Source organism: Oryzias melastigma, linkage group LG20 (assembly GCF_002922805.2).
Source record: "Oryzias melastigma strain HK-1 linkage group LG20, ASM292280v2, whole genome shotgun sequence".
Classification (NCBI taxonomy): domain Eukaryota; kingdom Metazoa; phylum Chordata; class Actinopteri; order Beloniformes; family Adrianichthyidae; genus Oryzias; species Oryzias melastigma.
In genome coordinates this window covers 22,035,213-22,046,723 of record NC_050531.1, presented here as the reverse complement: position 1 = coordinate 22,046,723, position 11,511 = coordinate 22,035,213, and the positions used below count along the sequence as shown (strand labels likewise).

Below are 11,511 nucleotides of genomic sequence, written 5' to 3'. Positions count from 1 at the left end.
CTTGCAAAATGATGACTTGGTCCCACCTCTGGCGTACACTATTGGTATTTGTGTGCCTGATTTATGTTAATCCAGAGGTGGGCAAACCTTTTGATTTCTGGACCACAAGGGGTTCTAAAATTTGATAGAAGGGCTAGACCAGGAGCAGATGTCTTTTAGCAATCTGCCTCAGTTTGGACAAATGCATTCTAATTTTGATTACACAAATTAAATATTTTAAAAGAGAGCATTTTATTTTTTTTGTACAAAACTGTGACTTTATTTCTAATTTTAGTGCCAACTGTACCTATGGGATTATGATCCTCAGAGAAAAACAAAAACTTTGAGAAATGCATGCAGCGTTCGTGTGCTGTTTGAATAATCAGAAAAATTCCTGCCCAACTTATAAATTACACATGAACGTCAGGAAAACAACAAATCTTAAATAGTTAAACATACCACATGTGGCCACTGGGCCGTAGGTTGCCCACCAGTGTTAATCAGAAGGTCAGTTGAGCTGCTGGTTCAAACTAAAGGAGCTGCAGCATTTCTTCATAGTACCTCAACCACAAACCATCAGCAAAGATTAAATTCTATGCTCTCAGCAGCATTTCAAACAGGTGACACAGGTGAGCCCTCCACTCCGGACCAAGGCTGGGTATCGATAATAATTTCCAGAAACTATTTGATTCGATTCACAAGAGCCTGGAGCAATTCGATTCGACTTTTTTCCCCCGGTTCTTTTGATTCTTAATTAAATTCGATACAATTTAATCGAGTTTGCACAGTTCACATTTATACACATTTGTTTAGAAATACATTAATAATCTACTGTATGATTTGAATATATTTATATTAATCTGATCCAGTTCACATACTGTAAATGTATCAGTGAAATAATGAGATTGTTAATATCATCCAGTGTTACATGGATTCTCTAAAGGAGAAGTTCTAACTAAAATGTTCAGATCATTAACATTGGAAACATTGTTCTGCTTCTCCTGGAGGACGTTTCAGTTTGACCACTAGGTGGTGATCACACTATAGCAATACAACTTATTCCAGAAGAATAAGAAAGAATGAGGAAAAAAAAAAGGGAAAACAGTGCTTTGAACCACAAATTGTTACTTTCAAAATATTTACGTAAGAGTTTGAAAATTTCATGTCTCCAAGTTTATAAAGATGTTAATTTAGTCACCAATGTATGTTTAGGTCAACCAAGCGTTAGGATTACCCGTTCTATGGGAAATTCCATTAAACGTTAGCATCAAGCTAGCAGACTTTAGCTTTATGTGCTAAATTCATCTATATTTTTATGAATTGATTATTGAGTTATTAAGCTTAAATTGATCTTATTAACCCAGCCCTACTCCAAACACTTGGGCCCAATGTGAATTATTCCCTTCCCCTTCATTTACCTCTTCAAACGGAGAGTTTTGAAAAAATAGTGATTTATAATTGAGACATCACTTTCATCGATGACGTCACCAATAATTGCCAGTCCACTAGCTTTAGCGTGAAGTTTCCAGCTCTCAAATATACATAAAAGCAGCTTTATAACTTTAAAAAGTCATGCTACAACAAAAAGTCATTACTTACATTTTAATGTAAACCTCTATGCTTCAGAGCGCACCCACGTGAAGAGAAGGGCTTCTCAGTGCTCAGGTTTACCCTCGGGATGGAGGACTTTGTATGCCTCCACTTGGAGGGTGAGATAAAAAAAAAAAGATATATTTCGGTCACATTTACGCTGTCCCTTCAAATGGACGGGTAGGGACAAGTGAAGAATCTGGCGGGCCTTGGAGTCTGAGTCCCATGAGATTGTATCTTACTACTGTGAAGGATTCATTTTGCAGGTGTTGGCGTTATGTTTGAGGAAGGAGACCCCTCTACACAGAACTGTCTGATCAGTGTGCTGCTCCTCAGGTATGTGCGCATCCTGGGTAACGTGGTTCATGCCATCCAGATTAAAACCAAGCTCTGCCAGCTGGTGGAGGTGATGATGGAGAGACGGGATGACCTGTCGTTCTGTCAGGAGATGAAGTTCAGGTGAGACATGTGCAGCGACTACAACAGAAAAATCAAAAGTCGCTGAGAGGCTGACGCTGGGCCTGGTTATTGTGTGATGGGCTGAACAAGAGGACTTGTATGGAGAGAAAATAGACTCACTCAGATTTGTGGGTGCATAATTCTTGATTTGTGCATAAATAGGGATTTGTGCGTTTGTATTCTTGATTTGTGCTTGTGTAATTCTTGATTTGTGTATAACTTTGGATTTGTGCGTACTTATTCTTGCTTTGTAACTCGTATAATACGTTTTGTGCATAAGTAAAAAAAATGACAAAATTAAAAAAAATACAAAATACAATTTTGTACAAATTAAAATTGCAACAGCTTGAAACTAATCACACAAAAAATATGCACAAATCCCCTCTAACATGCAGATGAAACCTAAGTTACACACGAATTCCATCTTGAGACTCTTTTCACAAGTGATGCGTTCAAGTACTTCTAGAATGCTTGGTCATTAGAGTTTTCTTATCAGCCGTTTTAATCTTACATTGTTAATAATATTTGGTGAAACTTGACATTTTCCCACTTTCTTAAACAGATAAACCCAATAATTATTATAAAAAAAGTCTAAATAAACATTTTTTGAAACGTTTTAATTTTTTTTTTACTTATGCACAGAACATATATGAGTTACAGATCAAGAATACGCACGCACAAATCCAAAGGTATCCACAAATCCTAAATTACATACGCACAAATCAAGAATACAAGCGCACAAATCCTTATTTATGCACAAATCAAGAATTATGCACCCACAAATCTGAGTGAGTCTATTTTCTCTCCATAGACATGAATTAGGTCATACTTTGAACCTCTTATTAATGACAAAAAAGTAATTAAATCAACTTAGGATGACTCTGGCTTATTGTAAGCAAAAGAGAAAAGCACAAAAATGGGAAAAAAGCAACAAAAAAGCAGTCACCAAAAAAAAAATGTGGCAACCCAGCTCACCCTCTCCCCTCTAACTTACAGGTGCAAATCAACTGGTGAGTTATAATCACAAAAAATGTCTCTGCCCACAAACATGTGATTAGGGCTGTGACGAGTATCCGGGTGCTCAGGTATTCGCAATCTGCTCCCGAAAATTCGACTACGGATATTCGCGACGTCCAAGATCGCTGATTCGCGATCTTTAGAAATGTAGTAACTTGTTACAAAATATGATCATAATATCATCTGGGGACCAAGTATTTTTGCTCTGAAAAAATAATAATAAGAATCTTTATTTATATAGCACCTTTCAAGATAAGAATCACAAAGTGCTTCACAATAAAACTAGGGCTGTCAGATTTGTCGCGTTAAAAACGCATTAATCTGACGTGTGCTTGACGCCGACAATTTTTTTGACGCATTAATCGCGGACTTTCTCATACGTGCCTTTCCACACCGCGCGCGCGGGCGTCCCGCCCTCCAACTCACCGGCTGCTCTCACTAGATCACGGGCGGGTCTCCAACCACCGAGCTGCGAGCTAAACCGGCCCGGCGCTAGGACCTGGAGAGCTCCTGCACCCTAACCCGGCTCCGGTTCGCGTCCAGTACCACGTCTGGTGGTACCGGCTCGCGTCCGGCGCCGCGTCCCGAGAGCTGTGGACCCCCGACGTTCCGAACAGCAAGCTCACCGGGGGACGTTTTAAATGTTCTGGAGGTTTCAGCGTGATCCAGCCCCAGCATAGCGGTCTGTCTGCCGGCATATTCATCCGTGAGCTCCGCTGGACACGTCGGTGCATCGAGCTGCAGAGAACGCGGCGGCAGTAACAAATTGTCAAACTATCCACAGAGTATCCCGCTTTTCTCAGTCTTTAATGTTTTAAAAAACAAAAGTTAATTGGAAATGATAAATCTCTATTTCATTTATTACTGTAGTTCAGCAGAGGAGGAAAAGATTTGGTCCTGACAAAAAATGAACATGAAAGTGTTATGGAAATTTTATTTTTGATGTGTTTTTAATTTTATTTTACTAAACGTGGATTGAAGTTTTGAATTTAAAATGCCCTTCACTTGCACTTGGGCTTTTGTTAGGGATTTTATGTTACACCCTTTTATTGTTAAGAAAGTTTATCTCAATACAATGTTACAAAAAAAAGTATTTCATGATGAAAACTATTAATTTTGTCATTCTTGTTTTCATAATTAATGTAGAACTACTAAATTCCACAAACCACACATTTTTTTCCTTAAAAAAAGGCCAAATGTAAATTTGCGATTAATCGCGAGTTAACTCTGGACAAAATGCGATTAATCGCGATTAAGAATTTTAATCGCCTGACAGCTCTAAATAAAACACAAGTAAAGTATAAAAAGTATAAAAACAGAGTAAAAAAAAAACAGACTATAAACACTGAAAATAAAAACATAATTAAGAAAAGGCCATTTTAAAAAGATGTGTCTTTAGCTGCTTTTTAAAAGAAAACACTGAGTCAACAGATCTGAGGCTGAGAGGAAGGGAGTTCCGTGTTCTTTTAACCACCAGCAGGCCTTGGTCACATGATCTGAGTGACCTGCTGGGAGCGTACGGCTGCACAAGGTCCTTTATGTAGACCGGTGCTTGGTTATTAACTGCTCTGTAAGTTACAACCATGATCTTGAATTGCACTCTGTAGTCGATGGGGAGCCAGTGCAGTTTGATTAACAGTGGGGTGACATGAGAAAATTTGGAGGATTTAGTTAAAAGCCTTGCAGCAGCGTTCTGGACAACCTGAAGACGTTCTAGAGATTAGAGTCTAGAGACGGGAGGAAATAAAAGCATGAATGAGCATCTCCATCTCAGAACGTGATACAACTGGACTCAGTTTAGCAATGTTTTTTAAATGATAAAAACAAGATCGAACAAGTGCAGCAACATGAGAGTCAAGAGATAAAACTGGGTGTAGAGTTACCCCGAGGTTTCTAACAGATGACCTGACAAAAGAGGAAAGTGGACCGAGCCACTGCACTATCTGGGAGTGGTATTAGTCAGGAGCACAAACGAGGACCTCAGTTTGAACTTCATTTAGCTGGAGAAAATTGTCATTCATCCAACTCTTGACAGAATCCAGACACTTGTGTAAAATCTGTATTTTAAAAACATCCTGTGGTTTAAAATATACATAAAGCTGAATGTCATCAGCATAAAAGTGATAAGAAATGTCATTAAAAGAGCTTAAAATGTGCTGCAAAGGCAACAGATATAAAATGAACAATAAAGGTCCCAAAACAGAGCCTTGTGGCACACCAGAAGAGAGAGAAGCAGAGGAGGACTTAAACTTAGAGGATATCACAGAAAATGATCTACCAGTGAGGTATGAGATAAACCAGGTTAAAGAGGATCGGGATATCCCGACCGAGTTTTTTAAGCCTGTCTAGGAGGACGTGATGGTCGACAGTGTCGAAGGGTGCGGTTAAGTCCAGAAGCAGCAGCACGGAGCAGTTTCCTTCATCACTCTGCATTAGGATGTCATTTGTGACTCTGAGAAGAGCTGTTTCAGTGGAGTGAGCTCTACGAAAACCTGACTGAAATTTATCGAGAACGGCCTGTCTGTCTAAAGCAGCTATAAGTTGTTTTGCAACAACTTTTTCTAAAATCTTGGAAATAAATGAAAGATTAGATATAGGTCTGTAACTGCTTGGGAGGGAAGGGTCAAGCCCACGTTTCTTAAAGAGGGGAAAGATGACAGCTTCTTTAAAATACTCAGGAACTTGACCAGACATCAGGGACAAGTTAATGATTGACAGGACGCAGGGACCAATGGACTGGAAGACATCTTTAAATAAAGGTGTTGGCAACACATCGAGGGGGGAGGAAGATGACTTCATTGTGGACACTAATCTGACCAGCTCAGGGAGACAAACGGGTGAAAATGTGTCTAAAATCACAGGCCGAGGTGGGCTGGGAACAGAAACTAATGCAGCTGTGTGACTCAGAGAGTTCCTCACCGACCTGACTTTTCCAATAAAATATGATAAAAACTTTTCACAATCATCATTTGAGTGGATGGGGATAGCAGGTAGACGAGGCATAACGATCTCACTAATGGTGTTAAACAGCACCTTAGGATTTCCTCTGCTTTTAGAAATGAGATTGGTGAAGTATGCAGCCCTCGCATCAACAGCATTATTAAAAGAAACTAAAAGATCTTTGAGATAAAGGAGATGAACATGCAGGCAAGTTCTTTTCCACAAATGTTAAACTTTTCTGCAGGACTGTTTTAGATGGCGAATACTGTCGTTAATCCAGGGAGTTATATTTATGACAGGGGCTAGTCTAGTTTTAATGGGACAGACTTCATCTAAGATGGAAAGACAATAACTGTTAAAAAGACTGAGTGAAGCATTCACATCAGTGCATGGAGGGAAATCCAAATGAAAAGCATTTGAAAAGGTCTCAGCTGAGGAAGTTTTTACCCCCCTAGGGTAAAAAGGAGGTTGAGCGTGGCATATTTAAAATGTGTGGGCCCAGACACATGTTGAGTAAAATTAAGAGTCCAGAAACCTCTGGCAAAGAGGTCAGAATCATCAGAAATATGAATATCAAAATCACCCAGAAAAACCAGCTTGGACAGCTTCATCGTGGAGGATAAAAAGTCACTGAGTTCATTTAAAAATTGTCTGTTTGGTCCAGGTGGACGGTAAATAACAGCTCAGTATAGTGGGTTTTTGTAGATTAATGTAGGATTTTAAGTTTACAAACTGAAACAAAGCCGAAAGAGCCGCGGAACTGCCAGCGGAAGTAAACACATCTTCGTGACGGTGAAGCTTCCGGTTTTCAAAGTAAAACTAGCAAGAGCTTTTTTCTGTTCAGAAACTGAGACTGAAGTTCCGCTCACAGACATAACTTCTGAAAAAATTAATTAGCTTTAACATCGGAGCATTAGCTTCAGTGTTTACATTATTTTGGTTATGGTAACTCTTCAACATTTGACGCAATTAACGAAACTCCAGCTTATTCTGAAGAAACAGCCTCGCGCTGCTGAAAGGCGGATGTAATCAACATGAATCAGCTGATTCTGCAGCAAAAAAAGACTTTTCATACGAGCTCTGCACCAATATGTGATGATTAGAACTTAAAATATTGAAGAACTTTGAGGATAGAAAACTGTGGAGAACATTTTCAGGTTTTGTTGTTAAATGATCCAAAACAGCAGTGATTTTTATCCTTTTTATGTTGTTTTACTGCTGAACCAGAAGATTGATAAAAAAAAAAGTTTAAAATGACAAACATTTATTTCTATGCTAATCTTTGTGTTTTTTTTTAATCTGTTTTATTCATTCTGATCTCCTGTTCTAAATAAAGGTATAAATGATGATTAAATACAAATAACTTAAATTTTCATCCATCCAGTAAATAGACATACACATGGCAATAAACATATTAAAAAGTAAGAATCGTGATTCGATTCGTGAATCTCTGAGCTTGATTCATGAATCGAATCGGATCGCCACCTAAGCAATGATCCACAGCCCTACATGTTACCCACCAGGTGATTACCGCTCATTATTACCACAAACAATACTATAATCAAGAAACAGTATTTATTCACCTTCATATAAATAACAGTTAAATTCATGGCTCCACCCCTTAGGACCCTTCCTTTCTGGGACATCCCCATAGACTTGACCTTAGTTCAGGAGGGTGGAAATGCTAAGAAATATTCTTCAAAACCAAAGACTGAAACACACCAAACTGTGTGGAGAAATCATGTAGGTCCAACGGCTGATCTTTTGGGGATGCTGTTGCACTAAACAGGCTCTGGCTTATTATGCCAAAAATAACTTTCAGACTTGCACACCATTTATAGAGAACCTTTACACAGCAGGTAAAGAACAGACCTTCTTGTGCATTTGACAATCTGAGTGTTATAGGACAGAATGTCAGCAATAGTCAAATTGGCTGCTTGACACGTGTCCAAAAATGTGTTCATAAACTTGATACTTCAGGTGCGTGTGACAAGAGTCCAAGGTTCGTAGTCTTACCGCTACATGGAAGCATTAACTGTAGATCTTATTTATGATGCATGGAAGACATGTATGATAATCTGGTTTATTTATATTGGAGAGCTCTTCCATGTCAAGTTCATGAGGTCATTCAGACTGTCCCAGTACAGTCAGCTTCACTATCTACGGCATCTGAATGACGGTGCTTTCAGTGGGACTTCCTTCTCTCTATGACCCCGTTTTATGACTTGCTGTCCTGCAATAATCCACAGAAGGGAAACAAAAACAAATGACTAAATTAGACAATCTTTTTATTGTTATTGTTTCATTTGAAAAAAAAAAAAGCTTCATAAAGTTTAGGAGGAAAACGATCCGCTTCTCCTCCATGTTGTTTCTGGACTCCACCCACAGATCACGTCATCAATACGTCATGGGCATTGACTGTACAAGTACGAAATCTGGACTAAGCAGTCCTTCCCCTCTTGTGTTCCAAATAGGAAGTACTGCTGGTTGTAAGAGGCCCAAAGTCCCATAGACTTCCATAGAGAAATACAGTTATTACTCAGTCATTTTATTTGTCAGATCAACCTTTCTTTCTCTGATACATTCTTCTTAATATCTTCTTTCCAATCCTAATTTCTTTTAAAGATATTTTTTCTTTATCACCAGTTATTCGAGTTATAAACTGACCAATCAGATCTCTCAGTAAAAGTATGTGGTGCCCACTTTCCCTGCCTCTAAGGTTTAATTGACAGATTCTCCTGAACAGGTTTCAGTGATTGGTTGACAGTACTTCCTCTAAAAACGTGACTTGGACTGACTCGGACCATTCACTGTCGACGGCTTGGAAATTGTTTGTAGACGTATCAGGAAGTGACAGCGAAGGCTCTGGTCTGATTTTGCAGGGCTGGAGGTAATGCATTTCCTATTGGGGACCTCAACGCTTGCTATGTCCAGTTCCTAAGTTCCTGCTTATACAGTCAATAGTCATGGGCCAAAGCTTAGTCCTTGTTTGGTTGACGTGATCTGTTTTCTTTCCAGAAGTTCTGATTTTTCAACTCCTAACATGATGCCAAAAATACACTGCTGGCAGACCTTAGATCACATCTTATCATTGAAACTGGACGTCTCTGACTCACAAATTGTATTCCATGTGAACACAGTTGGTCTGTCACACATTCAGTGCTTCAGTTTTTTGCGTTTCAAAATGCAGATCACTGACGTCCTTCACTTTCTTTAGTCAACTCTGGTGGTAATTGTACTGGGTGGTCCATAGAGCAGAGAACCACTATTGTTCTCATTGTTTATTAGCTTTCTCTACACCAAAGTTAGGGGAACTTAACTCCTGCTGGCCAAAGTTGACGAGCAAATGAACTTAACTCCACTTTGAATCAAACCTGTTAGTAGGGATCAGACTCTGGTTTCTAGTAAGCTCAGCTCCGTGCAGAGTACCAGCTCCTTGCTGCCATCATGATGTCTGAAGGGGCCGTTTCTGGTGACCCTAACCCCTCTTAAACACCTTGAACTTGAGGCATCTTTCTCCTCTCTCTATGGTCACTCTCCCACTTCTTTACAGGAACAAAATGGTGGAATACCTGACAGACTGGGTGATGGGAACCTCCAACCAAGCTGCTGACGATGACATCAAGTGTTTGACCAGGTGAAGCTCTTGTTTTCCTACCATTGAAGTCTCTTCAGGAAGTGCCCAAGTTTCCCTTCAAACAGCTGTTGCTCTGACACGCAGAGACCTGGACCAGGCCAGCATGGAAGCCGTGGTGTCGCTGTTAGCAGGTCTGCCTTTGCAGCCAGAGGAAGGCGATGGTGTGGAGCTCATGGAGGCCAAGTCTCAGCTCTTCCTGAAGTAAGGACACAGGCTGTTGGCAGCTGCTGGTATTTTCATGTTTCCTGTTGTGTATTTTTTCCCAGGTTTCTGAAGTACTGGAAGGGCTGCATTTTCTAACTCAAGTGGTGCTCTTGGCATGCTTCAGAGACACTGGGGGGTTATTATTCGTATATTATCTTTGCACAGAGGTTTTCCTGCTCCCTCAGGTACTTCACCTTGTTCATGAACCTGCTGAACGACTGCAGCGAGGTGGAGGATGAAGGCCAGACAGCTGGAGGACGTAAGAGAGGGATGTCCCGACGCCTGGCCTCTCTTCGACACTGCACTGTGTTAGCCATGTCCAACCTGCTCAACGCCAATGTGGACAGTGGCCTCATGCACTCCATTGGTCAGTGAGGCGCTGCTGCAGCACCTGAAGGCTTTGCATTGATGGAACGTTCTGATTAGTGGACTGAACTTCTGCTTCTGCAGGTTTGGGCTACCACAAAGACCTTCAGACCAGAGCCACCTTCATGGAAGTGCTGACCAAGATCCTACAGCAAGGCACCGAGTTTGACACTCTGGCAGAGACGGTGCTGGCAGACCGCTTTGAGAGGCTGGTGGAGCTGGTCACCATGATGGGAGACCAAGGAGAGCTGCCCATCGCCATGGCACTGGCCAACGTGGTTCCTGGTTCCCAGTGGGTAAGTCACCTAGGTCAGGACCGAAACACACCTGGCAGGAACTTCCCCTAAATTCAGTAAATAGTTTGTCTGCAGAGCTCTTTAAAGTCCTTGTCTTTTGATTTATCAGAAATTCCTTCCCAGTGGTCTTTTAATATGCCAAAATCAAAACCTTTGTGGTTTTCTAGGACATAGTTTCTGCAGTTTGGCAGGAGTTAATCAGAAATTCACTTCAGAGATGTGGGCAGGACTATTGCCAGGGAGTAAGCCTGTCCCCACTTCCTATCCCACTAGCTTACTGCCCCTCTTATTCCTCACCTAACAATAACAGTGCAACAGAAATGGTGGACATTATCAGTAGTACAGTTCTGATCCAGATTCCAGCTCAGACGAGGAAAACAAAGACGATCATGGATCTATTTGTCTCCAAGTGGATGTATCAGAATGGAATGGAGCAGGGAGACTGTCTCCTGATGATTGTAGCTTCTACATCACAGCTATGATGTTTTTCAAACTGTATGTTTTCACCGGCTCCAGTTTTAATCTTAACTTTCTTTATATATGTCCTCCATTATGAGATAAATGGTACAAGAGCATGTTAAAAACAGCATTTTCATTTGAGTGTGTCCTCACCCCTTTAACATTGGAGCTCCAGTGTTTGTGTTCTCTGATTTACTGTAACTTTTCAACCGTTAACATAATTCCAGCAGATTCTGAAGGAGAAAAGCGTCTCCCAACGGAATCTGTTGGAATTATCATGTTAATGGTTGAAAAGTTACAGTATGTTAAAGATTTTGTGTTTAAGTGTCACTGGCGCTCAGGAGAAAATCTGGTTTATTTTCAAATAATAAACAATTTTTCACAATAAAACATAGCGATTGACAAATGCAATTATGTTTTTGTATCTAAACAGAACCTCAACTGGGGACATTGTCGGGCGGTGGAAGGAATACTTTTAGGATCTCCTCAACCCTGCTGACACGCCTTCCGTTGAGGAAGCAGAGGCTGAGGACACTGGGGTGGAACTGTCCATCACCCAAGCTG

The 11,511-nt window shown here is 40.5% G+C and overlaps 1 protein-coding gene across 1 annotated transcript in view; it reads left to right on the top strand.

Annotated features, from left to right (window-relative positions):
• LOC112151129 (neurofibromin) overlaps positions 1–11,511 on the top strand; it is an 88,757-nt gene that overhangs the window by 53,922 nt on the left and 23,324 nt on the right. The window contains exons 23-27 of the mRNA XM_036217533.1: positions 1,906–2,028; positions 9,539–9,622; positions 9,707–9,823; positions 10,012–10,193; positions 10,277–10,488. Coding sequence (XP_036073426.1) covers positions 1,906–2,028; positions 9,539–9,622; positions 9,707–9,823; positions 10,012–10,193; positions 10,277–10,488 — 718 coding nt within the window. The remainder of the gene's footprint in view (positions 1–1,905; positions 2,029–9,538; positions 9,623–9,706; positions 9,824–10,011; positions 10,194–10,276; positions 10,489–11,511) is intronic.